Here is a 17,735-nt window from a genome sequence, read left to right as displayed (position 1 = left end):
GTGGTGGTGCCTGCCATCACTCCAGTTTCTGGTTTTATAGTTGTCTTAGGGAGTATTTTTATGTGTAGTGTGGCACAAAACCTTTTTTTTCCTTTTCCCTGTTTTTAAGATTAAATATTATTTTGTTCAGGTTGTACTGCTGTCATTAATTGTAATTATTTGCTTTCATTTATTCATTAAGTGATTTATATAACCTCTTAATTGTGGGTTGTTCTCTGTGTTACTGGGATAAAAAATACTGAGTTTGGGATTTGGGCTTCTTTTAAATTAAAGTACGTAGCTATGCAGTTATGTCAAGGAAAAATCAAAGGTGTACTCAAACCAGAATATGGTGTGGTTTACAGTGGCAGTTTTGGGGATCTGATATGAGGAATTCCAAAGTGTTAGACTGTCGGCTTTCAAAATGTGGAAAGGTTTGTATCTACTCATATCTCATTCTGAACATCACTGTCAGACATCTCTTGTCATTTCTGGAGCTGCATCTTCTGTTTTAATTCTGATGTTTTCCCTCTTTCTCTGTGGAAAATGGAAGCTGCAAGTGGCAAGTCAATAAAGCAAACAGAATTTTTTCTCACCAATTACAAAGTTTTGTGGGTAAAAATATAAGTTTGTATGTTGACTGTCTCTCTAATGAGCTATCGCTACCCTTTTGCTTCTGCAGGAAAAAATAGTGACTTTTGGTAAAGTACTTTAGCATTTTGAGTTGGCAAATATGTAGTGAAAATCTGTATGAAAGCATTGCTTGTTTACATGTGTCACTGATACTGATTAAGATACAGAACAACCAAAGTTTGTACAACATGTGATAACAAATTCCATTGTGGAGTACTGTTTTGTACTCCTTGATATTTTGGTTGCTGTAGAACACATTGCTGTGATGAATTTATCTGAAATATTTAATCACTTTTACAGTTCTCTAGGACTTTTAATGCTGTATTCCAAAAATCTGCAGTCTTTGCAAGGCACAAATATCTTTTCGTGGAAGTGTCACAAAAAATGATTTTGTTTTCCTCAGTTCCGCTCAATTACACAACTCCTATTACACAGAATTTCAGCTAATCCAAGAGGCATCACTTCAAAGACTTGTTGAGGCACAAGACTTGCTCTTGATCTTTTATGAGCAGGCTGACAGTTTGCTTGTGGTATGCTGTCTGTTTTTTTGTTTTATTTTTGCAGGCTCTAAATGGAGAAGGAACAGACTTTCTTTGTTGGAATATATGAATCTCAAGTGAAATAGTGTTCTGTGATTAAGATAATACTTAACTAGAGAAAAGGTAGACTTCTTTTGCAAAGTAACAAGAGTAGCTGACCCAGAATACTGTTAAAATAACTATGCTGGTGTTCGTAAGCATTGGCTGTGTTTGATAAGTTGATTAAAGGCAGTTTGTCATTGCAGAGAAACAATGAACATGTTGCCTCTTTCAGCTTTTGGTAATAAAGTGGGTCTGGACAAGGTGCTTCATAAGACTCATCGTTTACACCGTATGCTTCTACAAAGATATTGTTGCAGGACTATTTCTTTTTGCACTCTTGCTGTCAGCCACCATATGAAGTATGAGTTTCTCTTGAAACACAAAGAGGTTCAGGCAGCTTTTTTGGGGGAAGTGAGGAGGTCCCGCTCCACACACACCCCTTAAAACTCGCAGTTTTCAACAAAACCACATGCTGATTGCATTTATGGCTGGCTGCGAGAACAATCTGCAATTTCAAGTGTTTCTTTGACTGTAGAGCACTTCAGAAAGCCGTCTGTTCAGGTGCTGGAGACAAAAACGTAAATGGTGAAGATTTCAAACTTTAGAAAAAGTTTAGTCTAAGTTTATTAATATTGTATGTAGATCACTAGTTTCTTTACTCTGACTTCAGTAGAATGTTCTGTATGAACATCATTTAAATTGGAAATTAACGATTGGTGGGGAAGCAGATGTCACATTTTGGGTTTCGATCTCCTCGCTACTGAAATTACTCAGTTTACTTTGCATTTTTTGTTGTTGTGGACCGATGCAAAGGATATTTTGAAGCTGTTGGTATACTCAAGCAGTGTGTTTGCATGACTGTCAGCAAAATTTTGCACTGAAAGAACTTGTTTCTTGTTAAAGTGTTTTTTCTTTGTTTTTGTTTATTTATTAATTTTATTGTAATTAAGATTTTTGAATATGCAATCTTAGTCCCAAGGACTTCTCTTTAAAGATGAAAGCATGATGCCAGTGGCCTTGTTGTATTAAGGCAGTCACCATAGATGAACTTTTAATGGGTAGTGAACTGGAAGTTGTTAATTCTAGTTAAAAGCAATTCTATGATGTTTTGCAGCAGAGTGGCTAACAGTAATCTGTGACAAAAGTGTTCTTTGAAAACATTGTAGCTGGTGTAATTGAAAGGGACGCAACTCATCCTTGTAGACTATTAATTCTTGTCACTAGATTCCCACCGAAAAATAAATTTTAAACTTACAGTGTGTAAAAAGAAATGCCTGTAGGCTTTGAATCTCTTTTGAAAGTTGCAAATAAACCATGGCCAAAACTATATCAAAGATGGACGGAAAGTTCTTTAATGCATGTTGAAAAGAGAGCATTTTAACTATTTGCCTCGATGTAATTCAGGACTATTACGTTGAGTAACGTCTTCAAGCATTCCAGCTTTGACCGCAGCTAGAAACTTCAGCATGCCTGTGTTTGCTGCCAGAACATTCATAAATACGTCTTGAAGTAAAAAGGATTCTGAAAATAAATATGATACCCTCGGTAGCTTGAGAGTTTTTACAAGATGGGTAACTTGGGAAAATGAAACTCTTTTCACATCTTAAAGCTCTGTATTATCTCCTTTGCTACAGTTTTACGTTGCAAGTTAGAGATACTTCAGTGGAGTAATTGCCAGGTAGTCTAGTATTTTTGACATAATTGAAAGCTTATGTTTTGTTACAATGCTTTAAATAGCCATTTGTTTGTCCTTTCCCTCTTCTTTTTCACTTTTCTGTGGTAGTACGGCTTGCTGTTAACATGCAAAGCTTGTGCTTGGTTTGCTTTCTTGTCTTTTTTCTCCTTGGAAATCTAAAGGCTGATCTCTGTGTGTAATTTTAAATAAAAGTATATTCCCAAAGATACCTTCTGTATTATAAATATTTTCTTCCTTTCCCTTCCTCCCTCTTCTTAGATACATGCTTTGATTGAGTTCTTCTCCATCCTATGGTAGTTACGCAGTTCTGGCAGTACTGCATCTTTCTGTCCGAGGGTATGAAGAGACTGCTTCACTTAGATCAGTTTATTTTCTTCCCCCTTTGAAAGCATGCACTCTTCTGTTTTAATAATGTTTCTGCATTCCTTGTAGGTTCTGAATTTTCATTTCAAAATACACCTTAATTTTAATAAGTTGTGTTCCTCCATTTGTGTATCAGAGTCTTGAAATCTTTTGGTCAGAGATTCATGTTTTCAAAAAGAGATGTGTTTCATGTCCTTGCCTATTCATAGGAGTAGGCGTGAATTTCTGTTTCCATTTTTTTAAAGGTTTTTTCCTGCCTCATTTCAAAGGCTTTATATTTCATCTCAGAGACACTCAGGTAGCTATCAAAAATTCCATGCATTCACAACCAGTTTCTGCACTGTCTGAAGCTGTTATCAGATCACCTTTTGGATCTGTGGAGTCAGAGTAGACCATCTTCCTCTTGGCAATTCTGATTAATTGAGTGCAATCTGATGGTAAAGCTAAGTAAAGCTACACAGAAATTTTGAACAGGTGTTGAGAATCTGGTCTTTATTTCTTTTTACCAGAGAAGTTACTCATGTTGTAACTGATTTTACTGGTAAGATTCCTTCTGAGTCCTAAAATGAGGTTATACCACCAAAGAGGCATCTACAATTTTGTGGGTGTAGGGTTCTTGTTTATCCAATATTCTCTAGTATTCTGATAAATACTCTGTAGGGAGAAACAGGTGGCATTCCCTTTGTCTTGAGTTCCTCTGAATGAGCTGTCTCTTGGTGCATCCTTGATGTTGTGCCAGTGACGGTGGTATGCCAAAGCATCAAGCACATCTAGATTTTTAGAAATAAATTGAACTAGTGCCACTCTGTGTCCTGTATTTTTTTCCTACCCTCTGTTGATTACTATGCTTATCAGATGGTAGAGATCTTTGTGTCTTGACTGCAGAAGGATTCTGAACAGTGTTACTAAGACTTCTGTTCTGATGGGTCCCTCTTCCTCCTTTTATTTGGCCATGACATCTGCTCTTAAACTAACAACTGTTTTTGCCTTGTGGCAGTGACAAATTTGTAGAGCACAATATTCTTCCTCTTTGCTAATGCTTTTGAGTGTAATGCATTAAATGAATGTTTTTGGAACAGAACATTAGAAATTTGTCTCCTCCAGGCTTGCAGGTTTATGCACTCTGATTACGCACAGGCAAGGGAGTTGGACAGCAGTAGGAGCAAGCAGTGTTCATCCCAATGCATTCCTGTTTTTACTTTGTCCTCCAAGTACCTTTCCCCATTTGTGTTCAGATGCCTTCCGTCACTTCTCTGCTCCTTTGGTTCTAAACTTCACTGACTTAATTTTCTTCATACTTGTAGAGCCTGGGGAGCAATGATGTTGGTTAAGCCAGCAGCTGCTCTGTAGTTTTCCACCTTTTCAAGGCCATCATCTTGGTAGCCTTTCTTTAATGATATTCCCCCCCCTGCCCCGCTTCTAGGGGAAGTTATGCCCTGTGCACTAAACTACAAATGTTTCATTATCCTAAAATCTTTTCAAATTTACTTATTTGCTGTGAGGCATAGCTGTCAAAATGAACAACACAGTGAATATACACAGTGAATTTGCAGATCTGTGTGGGATAAAATAGGATGGGATAATGGTATAAAATCTTGTGCTATTTCTTGGATGCAGAAGGAAAAAGCAGAAAATAAAGATGAGTAGTATAAAATGAACACAGAGCGATTACAGTCTGTTTCATAATCATGTGTTAATCACATATTATGTATTCAAGATTCTTCAGGAAGATAGCGTTTTGGTGACTCAAACACTAAGAACACTTTAAATCAACGTCTTGCAAAACAGTTTTTGAATTTACTCACTACTTGCTCATTTTAAAGTTAACAAAAGCTAACTGACTTACATCAAATTTATTTTTCATTTCTGTATGCTCTTTCTTTCTTTTGTTTCCTTGTATACATTACAAATTAGTATGTACGAAAGAACCAGTTCATTTAAGACAGAACTTTGAGCTGTTTCCAGAGGATTTGTTTCCCGATTCAGCTTTTATTACATGTACTGTAAAAGTATAACCACCTAATGTCATTGACATGTTCACAAGTGGTCTAGGCAACCATTTTTCTGTGTCGCATCAGGTTGTTATGCTGTTGTAATAAAAACAGATGTGAAACTCTGAATGGATGCAGCATCTCCGAAATGTTACTGTTTGGCTGTTCTGGGCTGTTAGCTTTCTCTATCCTGTACTCATTTTGTGCTTGCATCTAGAAAGAGGGGATTATATTGAGCTAATAGTGAGACTCCTGAACTGTGCTACTTCAAATTGTTTTTTTGGTTTTAAAGTCATGGGGATGCTCTGATGAAATGGGAGGGCACAAATGGGTGTTTTTAATTCTAGCATGCAAAACTTCTTGTTTGAAAACCTTGAGTTTGTGAAAAGCTAAAGAAGGTGCTAATAGAAGAGGAGTTAGGTTTTTAATGAGTTTATTAAATGTTGTTCCATACTTTCTATGAAATACATCTTGGTTTTTATTCAAGAAACTTCCAGACCACAGTAATGACTGTTCTTATGCTAATGAAATTTTGCACAGTGAATTGTTACTGATGCTGGTTCTTTATTTCTGTGAGCAGAGCTGTGAGCGTAGATTTAGAATGTTAAGGGAAGGTACAGTTGTGTTTTGCTGCTGCGTCGTACTTAGGAGTTTCAAAGGCAGACTGCAGTCTGTGCAGTGATTATTAGGTGTTACTTAAATGTCACTTCATGGGTTAGGGACCAAATGACGTGTGTATTTGGAGGGAGGGAGAGATTTTCACTCATGTTGTGAGGCTTTTGCTTGTGTATGAATAATAATCTTAAATCATTGGGTGATTGTTTTTCATATTAGTGCATTATTACGCTTGAGATACATCACACCCAATAGAGGGTGTAAGGTATCCATTAATGTAATTTGAGATGCCCTGTTCAAATTGCTGCTGTTTTTGTTGCGGAAGATCAGACTACTGGAATAAGAAAGTGCATTGCAGCAAGACTGGTGTTGTCAGATCAGTTATGCAAAGGTTTTGATCTAGTCTGTTACAGATGTGGCCTCATAGTGTTTTGTTCTTATTTTTAGGATTCTCCTTTTACAAATGCAGGATTGGGGTCTAACCTAAACCTTCTGGGTGAGATAGAATGTGATGCCAGTATAATGGATGGAAAATCATTAAATTTTGGAGCAGTTGGAGCACTGAGTGGTATGTTAACTACGTATCATAAAGCTAACTACTGATTTAAGTGCAAAGATCAATTTTGGTTCATTTTTGTTACTTTTTTTTTTTTGAGGGGGGGGACATTGTAAAACTGGCCAGTTTAAGTAAATTCTGCCCCTTTGAAAAAGAACGGGAGGCATTTTCGCTCCCTGAAATACTGTTTTAATTTGCTTTGTGTGACATACTGTCTTATTAGTTCGCTGGTAGTCCTTTGATCCAGTACGGTTGTATGATACTCTACAGTATTCACAATGGGAGTGAGTTTGCTCAGATGAATTTGTAGAATGATAACTTTATAAAAAAATGCAGTTATTAAAAAACAAACATTACAAGCATTTAAATTAGGCTTTATATTTCATTTTGTTCTCTGTCTTCTCGAAGAACTTACTTGTATGTAATTCAATCATAAGGTCAATTGATATTTTGGTCTCTTAGTTAAGCTGGTCAAATTGGGATCCTAAGGGACCAAAGATTCCTGTATAGTATCAGAAGTCTATGCAGGGTGCTAGCCTCCAAACTGAAGCCTCTCACGTATTCTTGAGAATGGGCGCAGGTGCTCATCTGTCAAGCTGTTTGCTTGGGACATAAATTTTCTGTACACTGTATAGATTTTTTTTCACTATGATTTCTCTCACATGGTCAGTTACATTTGGATTTATTTTGTGTGTTACTGTTACAAGGTTAGATGCATTTGCATATGGGACTTATTTAATCTGAGAGCTAATGTGCTTATCTTTTTTTTTGTCTAATTTTAACTTTCAGTACCAAACAAATATAGGTGTACAGTCCCAAATAGGGATTGCTGAGGTTTTGTCATAAGTACATTGAACAGCCTTAACTGTTACTGTTGAATAGCTTTTCTGACAACATTTCAAGCTTTGTTCTTTATCCTAGAATAGTTCTAAACTGTGGTAATAACTTCCTCATGTAGATATAAATCTAAAATAAATAGTAAAATTAAGTGTTTCAAGGCTTATTTGTTACAAAATATATCCTTCCAGCCATGGGGAAGGAGGAAGTGAGGGAGTGAGAGGAAACTAAGCCTGAATCCTATAATCCCTGTTCTGGCCAGATAGATCCAAATGAAGGCTCTAACCACCTTGAAAAATTAATGCTCATAAAACATCTTTGGCCTGTAGAATACCATAGATTTGAGATTTCTGTGGTATGAGGTCAGTCCTAATACTCCTTTAAAAAAAAAAAAAGAAAAGAAAAAAAAGGGGGGTGGGGCTATTGATTAGAAGGCTTTGTCGCTACTGATATGGTATGTGAAGGAAAAACTGATAAAGTTGTTCTTAAACTGAAACATAATACAAGATGTATCTTAATGACTTGGCAAAGCCTTGGAAAATAGAGGAAGCTGACTTCCATTGCCAAAATGAACACTACAATGCTATGTGGAAAAATATTTTAATGTTTTGTTCCCATTTTTTGCTAATTTTTCTTTTCAGGAATCAAGAATCCAGTTTCAGTTGCAAATAGATTGTTGTGTGAAGGGCAGAAGGGAAAACTCTCTGCTGGCAGAATTCCACCTTGGTAATTGCTTTGTTCTGCTTGACTTTGCTTTGGTCTTTCGTCTGTACTGCATGCAATATTTGAAGGTTACATCTTATCCCAAGAAGGCTGGTGCTGTTTTACATACCAATGATAGTGTGCCTTTAAAAAGAAGATAAGATTTGTTCCCTGATCTTGAAACATCTTGTGCGCTTGATGAGGCTGTGGGTACAATGATGTACTGTGAATAGATGGCAACGCCATTTTGTGTTAATTTCTGTCTGTGGGATTATTTCCAGTTATGTCATACTGAATTCTTATATTTTGTATCATTTTGAAAAATGCCTAAATACATCAAGATTAAAAAATAATTCTACTACCATTGCCTCTGTCTACCTTTAAAAAAAGGTAGAGATAACGTAGTTTTTAGCAAGTATATAAAAGAATCCTACTTTGCTGCCTGTCTTTGTGGCTTTATTTTGTAGCTATAGTGTGGAAATGTGCACTGTTTAGTAATTTTCTTTTATCTTAGCCAAAATGGGAAGTTATTTTAAAGATAGATTTAATAGTAATTACAGAAACAATGAAAACAAGCAGTTTATTGGGACGGGTATAATACTTAGATGGAAGAGGTAACTATTAAACGCATAACGACTTTAAATATTATTGCGTCATTTTGGAAAGAATCCAAGAAATGTCAGAATCAATTGCTCTTAAAACCATCTTATTTTCATTAGAAGCTTAAATTGACAAGTAGAGAACTTGAATGATTCATTTGTCTTAAGTGATGCTATCCTCTGTTGTCACACCTGTTGCAGGAATTTGCTACCGTTTGCTAACTAATATACTACAGTGTTTGCAGATGTATTAAACCGGTGTTTATGTATTTTAATATATATATATTTAGATTCACAAAATTTATTTTCCTTACTATGTTATTCTTATTCTGTAAAATTAGCTGAATAGTCTGTAGCTTGATGGTATAGTATTCCAATTTAAACAGTGAGGAAAAGCACTATATCAATGTTCTGTCATGCTGCAAAGGAAGTTCATAGATCAGAAAAAGCCACCCTGAAACCAAACTGTCAACAAGCAGATTTTGCATTTAAAACTCTTTTCTTAAATGAATAAAGAAAAGAGTAACTGCAGTTAGTAAGACCTTTTTTTTTTTTCTTTTTTTTTTTTTTCCAGAGGAAAAATTTACTAAGGAATAGGAACTTGAATTTCAATGGCGGTTAGTAGCTCATTTCTTCAGATGTCGGGAGAAAGCAGGGCTTAGCTGAGTTACATTAAAGAGACTGTCAAATGAGGTGGGGTTTTTTGGTGTTTCACAACTGGTACTGAAGTCAGCTACAGGAGTAAGCACTTGTGATTTATTTTTGTCTGGATCATCGCATTGTTTTCTCAAATTGTTATAAGGAAGAGCACTTGGGCATATTAGCATGTGTGCTGTAACTTCATGACCGGGTTTATGCTGCTATTATTTTAAAAATCACTGAATGGAAAAGAAACTGTATCCTCTTGTCCTCAAAGGAAAAGACTAAATCTTTCAAACCCTGTCCAAGGTCTTGGCTGACAGATGCTTTTAAAGACAAGGGAGCTCAAACTCTCAAGGCGAGAAGTGAACTGTCTTCAGAGCCAACACATACAGTGTATTGTGCAAGTGTTGTGGACCTGAGTTACCTAGTACATGCTTTGATTTCCTTTTTCCCCATCCTGGATTTTGAATGTACACTTTATTAGGGCAAAATAGTTACCATGGGAACAGTCTATATTAGAGGGATACAATGGGTTGTGCTTTAGACTTGCCTTGGTAGATGCTCCTGTACACACATTGTATCCCAAGTTCAGAATGATACAGCCTATGTTCATTGTAGGTGATGACTGTTGACAAATTCATGCCTTGCCTTTCTGTCAGGGTTTGGCATGACGCATTGCTGTTTGGGGACTGAAATATATTCCGGCACAAGCTGGGAATATATATATATAGTCAAATGACAGGAGTGCAGCTGTATTTTGGCATTCCTACCAAGGATTTTAGTAACTGATTTCTATTTGTAAAGATATGCAAGTTACGTCTTGTTTCTCATGGGCAAATAGTATATTGGGGAATCTTCCAGATACTGCTTAGCCTGAGAACCTGTTTTGTTAAAGAAACCTAGTGGTAGAGACTGTTTCTATAGCATGATCTAAGCTAGCTTGATGTTTTCTGGCCAGAATGTTTGGCACGTGACCACACAAGAAAAATTCAAGAAGTGTGAGATTAGTAAAAGTGGCATTATGGAGCTTCTTGTCTATAAAAGAACACATGGAGGCAGTTAGTTTGGCCTGTTTACCCCTGTTCAGCACTCGTTTTTACAGTGACAGTTCAAAACTGATTCAAAGCGATACATTTCTAATTTTCAGTAGAAGAAATTCTAGTGAGTGTGAATTCATTTATTCGAAGATGGTAAGCTGATTGGGAGGGAGTGATCAAGTACCCTAACTGATGTATCCAATTTGCTGTAAGTTGCTCTGTAGAGTGTGTCATTGTGGATCAGTATCTTGTCATCTTGTTTAAAACACAGAATCCCACTAACCAAATTGAAAATTAAAAAGTTTGAAGTGGAGGATCCCTGAATGCACGAGTGCATTTGTTGAAACATCTTTCTGTCCTATTTTATTCATCTCAATGTTGTCAGGATTTTCTCTGCCTGTGTACGCAGGAACAGAAAATACTGGACTTGTAGATGTTGTGTATTATCATATAAGATATTCCTGTTTGTTGTATAACTTTACAAAAGAAAACACTATTAGGATTGCACAGTTACGTATTGCATGGATCTTTGGAAGCGGTCTTTGGTCACAGAATAATGGATTAGATGTTTGCAGTAGTAAGTTTGAAGATTTTCTGTTTCTTACACTGAAACTTTGACCTTCCTAAGGGAAGAGGCTTATTTACATCTGTTTACTATTAAGTGTAGATACATAAGAATTGCAGAATACAAATACAAATATACCTCAATGTCTCCTTTCTTAAAACTCCTTACTACTACTGATATCTAAGTCCATGTCTGTTTCTCTTTTCCAGTATTAATAGTAACCCATATGGGAAAGAATCCCTTCATAAGTGTTTTGGGGTTTTCCCTCCCCCGCTTTGGGTATACAGGGATTTGTAATTGCTTCACAGTTTTGCTGCACTGTAGGCAGGATATCTGCATTGTGTAACTTGTAGGGAAGTGTGTAGTCACGGAAGTGCCTAGAGTGAAGAATTGCACCACCTTTTATCTCTGTTCTTTGTCTTCGAAAAGTTTCTTCTTTGTAACGGTGACTTGAGAGCGATCGCTTCATTTTCTAATAAGTGTTACAAAGTGAGTTTGTTACATTCAGGATCCACTTGACCATCTTTAATGAACCTGATGTTCTTCTGCCACTTCTGTTTTAGCCACAGGTGTGGCCTATCTCCCTACAGCTGGTATTAAATGGTTCTGTTTGGAGCAAATAGCACCAGGATAACCATGTTCTTGCAGAAAATTGCCTAAAAAGACCATTTTTAGAGACCTTTAGTTGCATTTTCTGTTAATGTGGTCTAGTTTGCCTGAAACTGAAAAGTGTGTCCAAGCATTGACTCCTTGCTGGGAGGATGTTTTCATCTTCTGCATTTTGAGCCTGTGACAACTACAGAGTACTCTTTTGTTTGATATATTTGCAAGAAAAATCTTTTTATCTTGTTTGTGCAGAACCAGCTTTCAGAGTAGCAAAGCACAAACTCATTCATCCTTTGTTTCTCGTTGTTTCCCCCACCCCCCTTTGGAAAATTGTATTTTGAACTAGCCTAAAGGGTTTTGAAGCTTGGTGGGTGTTTGGCTTTTTCTATAGCCCACTGGCTTTATTCCCTATTTTCCCTCTCCCCCAGTGAATCAAGCTTGGTGGTAGCTGTTTAGAGGTAGTTCTGTTTTTATGTCAGCTTAAAGTATTGCCCTGTTCATTCTTGCCTGCTACAGCTACATGGAGGATTCTCATGGCAACTAAAGCAGCTCCTTAGTGCCAGATCGCTGGTGTCCACTCTCTTGCCACTCTGTCGTCTGTGGCTGGTACAATTGTGTGTGTGTCTGTGTGCTGAACAAGATCATAGAACTTGCATTTTTGGGAGGTGTAAAGACTGTTCAGTCTTGTTTAGATTATACTTATTTGGCTGCCTGCAGAACTGAGTTCATGCTGTATGTCCTGTAGGAATCTCTTACCAACTAATTCTGTATCAATTTATAGGAGATACAGTATAGGTAGTACAGACAGCAAAGCACGGAGGTGCTGATTATTTTTTCTTTTTGGTAAACTGTTTTAACTTTTCTGTGATTGTGCTGACCTTCCAAGACATCCAAACTGAAAAGTTTAAAAAAGGTGAATGATCTCTGTCATGTTATGGGGCCTCAATTAGATGTCTGCTTCAACTAATCTAACTGTTCTTTGGGACCAGAACTGGAAAATGGTTTGTCTGTGCCCATCTTATAGGAGGGAGAGGAATCTTGTAATTAAGGACACAAGTCTGAGCGAAGTAAAATTCACATAACTTAAGTTTTGAGACGTTCTTGGGTGATTTTTTCCTCACTCTTCATAAATACTAGTGACTGTTTCTGTGGTTTTTAAGTATTAAAAAGGCAATTGTGAGATTTCTTGTAAAATGCAGTGTTTCTGACTGATCTGTGCTATTCCAGTTACCATATATAAAATGTCTAAAATTTGAACTTGTTACTTTCTCCACCTATCCTTCCTCTCTGTAAATTGTTTTATTGAACAGGAAGTGCTTATTCATTTCCTGAGAATATATTGTTGATAGAAAACTTTTCAGGACCAAAACCTTCTTCTTTTAGTCAATGGAGAATACTACTTAATTAGGTTTGGCTCCGGTTTGCATTTCTCTCTTATGTTAATGAAAGTGAAAGGTTGTTTCTTGAGCACTAGCTTACCTAATAGGAGATGCTTGAGGTCTCCCAAAGTGCCAAGTAACTTATCCTGCAGTATCTTGCAACATGAACAGTATTTGTCTGGAGCTGCACTAATGATGGTAAGAACTATATATTTAACAATTCAAATTCTCATCTAGATAAACTTTTTTTTTGAGACTTTTGTAAGGAAAGACTGGACACACCTCTCGTTGGTTGAGTCATAGCAAAGTACCACCTCAAAATACTACATGCTGAAAGCTGCAGATATAGCATTGTCAAGAAGACTTCCAACAGCGTTAATGCAAATCAATTGCTATATCAATAACGTTCTCAGAAATTGTAGTACTGGCTGCCCCCAGGGACTACTTTATACCTGAAATAACTTCTTTAGCATTGCATTCATAAATCTGGTATTTCTGGAACACTTTTTGAAATTGCTGTAAATCCCGAGTCTTTACTTCTTGTGTCCATTAGACAGTTGTGCTATTCTTATTTCAAAAGCAGGATATGAAGTTAAGATTGGAAATAGTTGTCCTTTATTGTGTTGCTGTTGGTGGTGCTGTTGGTGGTACTCTTGTGCAGCAGCTTTCTGAAAATGTATGATTTCCAACCACTATATTGCCCTTTTCAGGGAATCAGATAAATTTCTTTAACAGGAAGCAGTATAGATAATTGAGGCTTGCTTTTTTTCCTCTCTCTAAAAGTTACGTGTGCATGTGTGTGTATACTTTTTGTTATCATTCATTGTCACGGTAGTGTGTACTGTGTCACTACTGTAAAGTGTTCAGTACTGACTAGAAAACAACTTCTCATATTGTTGGGGTTTTTTGCAGGTGTATTAAAAATTCAGTAGACCTGTCTCATTTGCAAATGCTTGATGAAATTCCATTAGATAGACCTTCATCCTTCTAAATAAGGCTTATTTTTAGCTTATGTTTTACTTCTTGAAATACTTCTTGATATTCCTGTGGCATTGGCTGACTTTACTGGAAATACCTTACCATTCTCGCCTCATTCATCCCATGTTGTTGGTCTTCAGGATCTTACTAAGTTGTTGTAGAGAGCAAGGCTCTAGATGGCTTGTCCTGTTTTAGCTGCAATTAAAAGTTGGTGCTATTTTGTAATTAATATCAAATTTGATGGCACTTGGTTTTAGCCAGTACTAAGCTTAATGTCAGAGCTGCGTAGTCTTTTAATGAAACTACGTTAGGCTGCCAAATGTAATTATAGCTGACATTTCTGTGAAATGTAGACAGCTTACAATTTTAAAATGACCAAACCAAATAGAAAAAAATAATTGCAAGAAAAGGGGGATTTGTTATATGGTTTTGTTTAAACTCCCTCTTCTGTGTCTCCTAGCTTTTTAGTTGGTGAAGGAGCTTACAGATGGGCAGTTGATCACGGGATACCAGCATGTCCTCCAGGTATCATGGCTACAAGTGAGTAAACTGGTGGTGTCAGTAGGAAGAACAGGACAGAGTAATTTTAAATGGTGCCTCATATTTTGAGGTGTACATCACTTCACTGTTCTTAACATTCAACTAGCTTATGGTTTTATGGTATATAAGGATGGTTTAAGTTTACTAATTTTCTATTAAGTATCTAAATAGAAAAAAATATAAACTATTACTTCAGCTGTATTTTAGCGACATCTAATTCAAGCGAATTTGTGATTCTAGGATTAAATCCAATGAAGGACTTTTTTTACCAAAATGTAGGCTCTTTAACAGCTCAGTCCTGCAAGTCTCCAGTTGTGGTCCGTCTTGGATCCTGAAAGCACCAACTAGCCATGTGTCTAAATTCAGCAGGTGCCAGTTTGAGTCTCAGGTTCTACAGTCACACCCATCTCTGAGTCTTTGTCCAGAACTGCTCTGGTCTAAACAGGCTGTCAAATTCATTTGCCATTTTTTAACTTAGGTAGGCTTTGCATCATCTGCTGTAGTGGAATAACCCAACCCAGAAAATGGACTTGGATTATACTGTATACTAGCAGTAGTTGGGTCTCTTACAAAACCTTTTTTTCTTAAAATAAAAGAACTGGTTATGTTGTATTGATACGCATCTGTAAACTAGGCTAAAAATTACTGCACTTGCCCATGGAAAGGAGGATGGGGTTCCCCTTCCTTCTCTTCTTCAATCCCCCTCCCTTTTGGAAAGCGCCATTACTACTAGTCTGTAGTTTGCTATAGGTGAGAACGTGCCCTGTGCTTCCTGTTGAAGTCATGCAGAAAAGAAATTAGAGATCGTTTCCCAAGGAAGGAGGAGAACACAGATGATCTGTGATTCTGTGATTACAGAATGTTTCTTTATTTTACAATAAACAGTATTGCTGCATAAAAGATATGAGTATTCTCTAAACCAGAGATTGAAACCTACGGCTCCCATTAAGGCTTTTATTTGATCTAGATCTAAATGTAGATTAACATCCAGAAATTGCAGTTCAGAGTTGCTAATACTCGGTGCTTAAACGTAACCTCTGAAACAGTGGCAGCATTTTACTTGACCATGCCAATTTTCATACACGCTCATGATACATTTCATTTTGAACAGAAAGTTTTGGGTTCGAGTTAGTTCCACGTGACTAAATGGGGAATTTGCCCTGTCCATCTGCTGTCTAAAACAGCATTTGCAAAACAGCTTTTGGGCTCAGTTAAGCAGAACACCTTTATTTCTGTGCTTCTAGAAAGAGTAAAAATACTTGGTTTTGGGGGGTGGGGTGGGGTTTTTTTGAAGAAAGTAGTTGCTACTTAGGTGTAGGAGATACCCCAGAAGGAAGATTTTTTGAGTAAGTCTGTTTGCATACACAACAGTTTCCATTGTTTCTGGTACCAGTGTGTTTCTGTTGTGATAGAGATGATTGGATTGTAACATTAATTGCCAGATGATATCTTACTAGCTAAAATGTACCCTATCAGAGCAAATCTATGCATTACAGCTTAAAAATAAGGGTGACCACTGCTAGTTTGGTTTACCTAACCCAGGCTATAAATTTAAATTGGAGAAACATCAGAAGGATAATCCCACCCAAGATATTTTCACAAACCTGCTCCAAAACGCCAGTTATTTCTTTCAGCATACTTCTATTTAACAAAGCAATTTGCATTAAAACAACCAGGATTGTGAAGTTAATTCAAATTGGATTGACAGAAAGGAGGTGTTTGACTATATAGTCTTGTACTTCAGTTTCCTCCTCAAAAAAGATTGGATGGTAGTGGCTGAAACGGATACATAGGAAAACAATACTAGCACGACTGCATTATTAGCCATTCTAAGAGGCATCTGGGAAAAGATTGCCTGAGCAGCTTAAAAGTTGTCATTTTTTCTAACATTTTAGTACACGTAATTTTGCAAATAATTATTAACAGTAGTATGTTTGATTTTTATTTAAAACAAAACCAACCCACAACAGCAATAAACAGCAAACAAACCCCTGAAATATCGATTACAGAAAATGGTATTATGTTGATTTGCATACCAGTCTGTAGCAAAGTTAGTCTTTTAATGCATAGACTTCTGGTCAGTGGGGCTGGAAGGTAACCATTAACAAACACAGTGTGTGGCAACATGGGATTGTTATAGCTGAAAAGAAATGGGAAATTACTCACAGGTAACATGTAAGAAAGCCAAAATTGTCTTTTGCAGTATTACTAGGGGAGGGAAGGTTAGTACTTCAGAAATTACAATTAAAGAGAATGTTGTTTTCAAACAACCACAAAGGATCTCATCTGAAGCAACCTACTGCACTAAATAATGTAACAAACTTTAAAAAATGGGAGCCTTTTTCATGATGCTTGCTACAGTCTCTATGGTGGAGCTTGCAAGGACAATTGGGTGTAAATTTACTTGAAATTACGTGACTGTCGAATAGCTCTGTAAAATGAAAAATAAAGTAATTGCCAAACATCAGGAAAATACCTTTAGTAACTTAATTACAAAAACCAAACCCAACTCCCAAACCCAGTCTAACCTAAACCTTAGACATGTACTTGCAATAAGTATTAACAGGGAGAACTAGGTGCCTGTGTTTTGGCTTCTCTGTGCTGTACGTGGAAAATATATTCTTGAAGTCACATTATTCTGTCTCGTTTTTCTCGGACCTGGCAAGGCTAATGTTATACATGCTGTAAGGCTGTGGGATTGTGTGGTTGGTTTTGCATGGATGGAGCTCTCCATCTGATCAGTTACAAAGAAAGTTGCACGATCAGCTTTGTGGTCACACTCCATAATTCTCTCAGAACTATCAAAGTATCTGAGCACCAAACTGAAATGATGTTTTAAACCATGTTACTTGTTGAACTACATCAAGGTTATGTCAAGGCTCACCTGCTTTGTTTCTGTGGTTTGCCAAGTGTGCGAGGAAATGGGATTTCTACCGTTTGTAGAAATCTGGTGGCTTTCCAGTGTAGTGAGGGGGTGTTTTTAAAAAAAAACAACCCTGAAATGTGATCTGCCTGTATTGCCTACAGTCTGCAAGAAAGCTGAATTTGTGAATTCCTTCACATAGTAGAGCTTAATTCCTGCCAATACTAGAGCCCATACTAGCTTATGCTAGAGCTTTGTTACACTGTGCTAGAGAGACACCTTTGAAAGTGTGATGAAAGTGTTGAGTGCAATTACAGTTTAGAAATGTATCGTGCAACCTAATGTTAAAAGTATACTTTAAACAGGCAATGTAAACTTGAGGTACATCTTCAACTGTCCATATCTGTGCCTGCACTAGTGATAACCAAACAACTTTTATCTGAATTTTTTGGTTCGGCCTGTAGTAGATGTAAAGTAGTTTATTTGACAAAGATAACGTGGTGTAAGGCAGCATCTTACAGTTGCTTACAGTGTTGAGTCTTGAAGGGGAAAGAGAAGGACGGTGACTATTCA

The 17,735-nt window shown here is 36.9% G+C and overlaps 1 protein-coding gene across 1 annotated transcript in view; it reads left to right on the top strand.

Annotated features, from left to right (window-relative positions):
* TASP1 (taspase 1) overlaps positions 1-17,735 on the top strand; it is an 87,395-nt gene that overhangs the window by 8,924 nt on the left and 60,736 nt on the right. The window contains 3 exon segments of the mRNA XM_086460834.1: positions 6,306-6,426; positions 7,893-7,977; positions 14,220-14,284. Of these exon segments, the coding sequence (XP_086316960.1) occupies positions 6,306-6,426; positions 7,893-7,977; positions 14,220-14,284 (271 nt within the window).

This window comes from Leptosomus discolor, chromosome 2, assembly GCF_034619465.1.
Source record: "Leptosomus discolor isolate bLepDis1 chromosome 2, bLepDis1.hap2, whole genome shotgun sequence".
Lineage (NCBI taxonomy): Eukaryota > Metazoa > Chordata > Aves > Leptosomiformes > Leptosomidae > Leptosomus > Leptosomus discolor.
The sequence above is the reverse complement of the archived record's forward strand: the minus strand, read 5'-3'. Positions and strand labels throughout refer to the sequence as shown.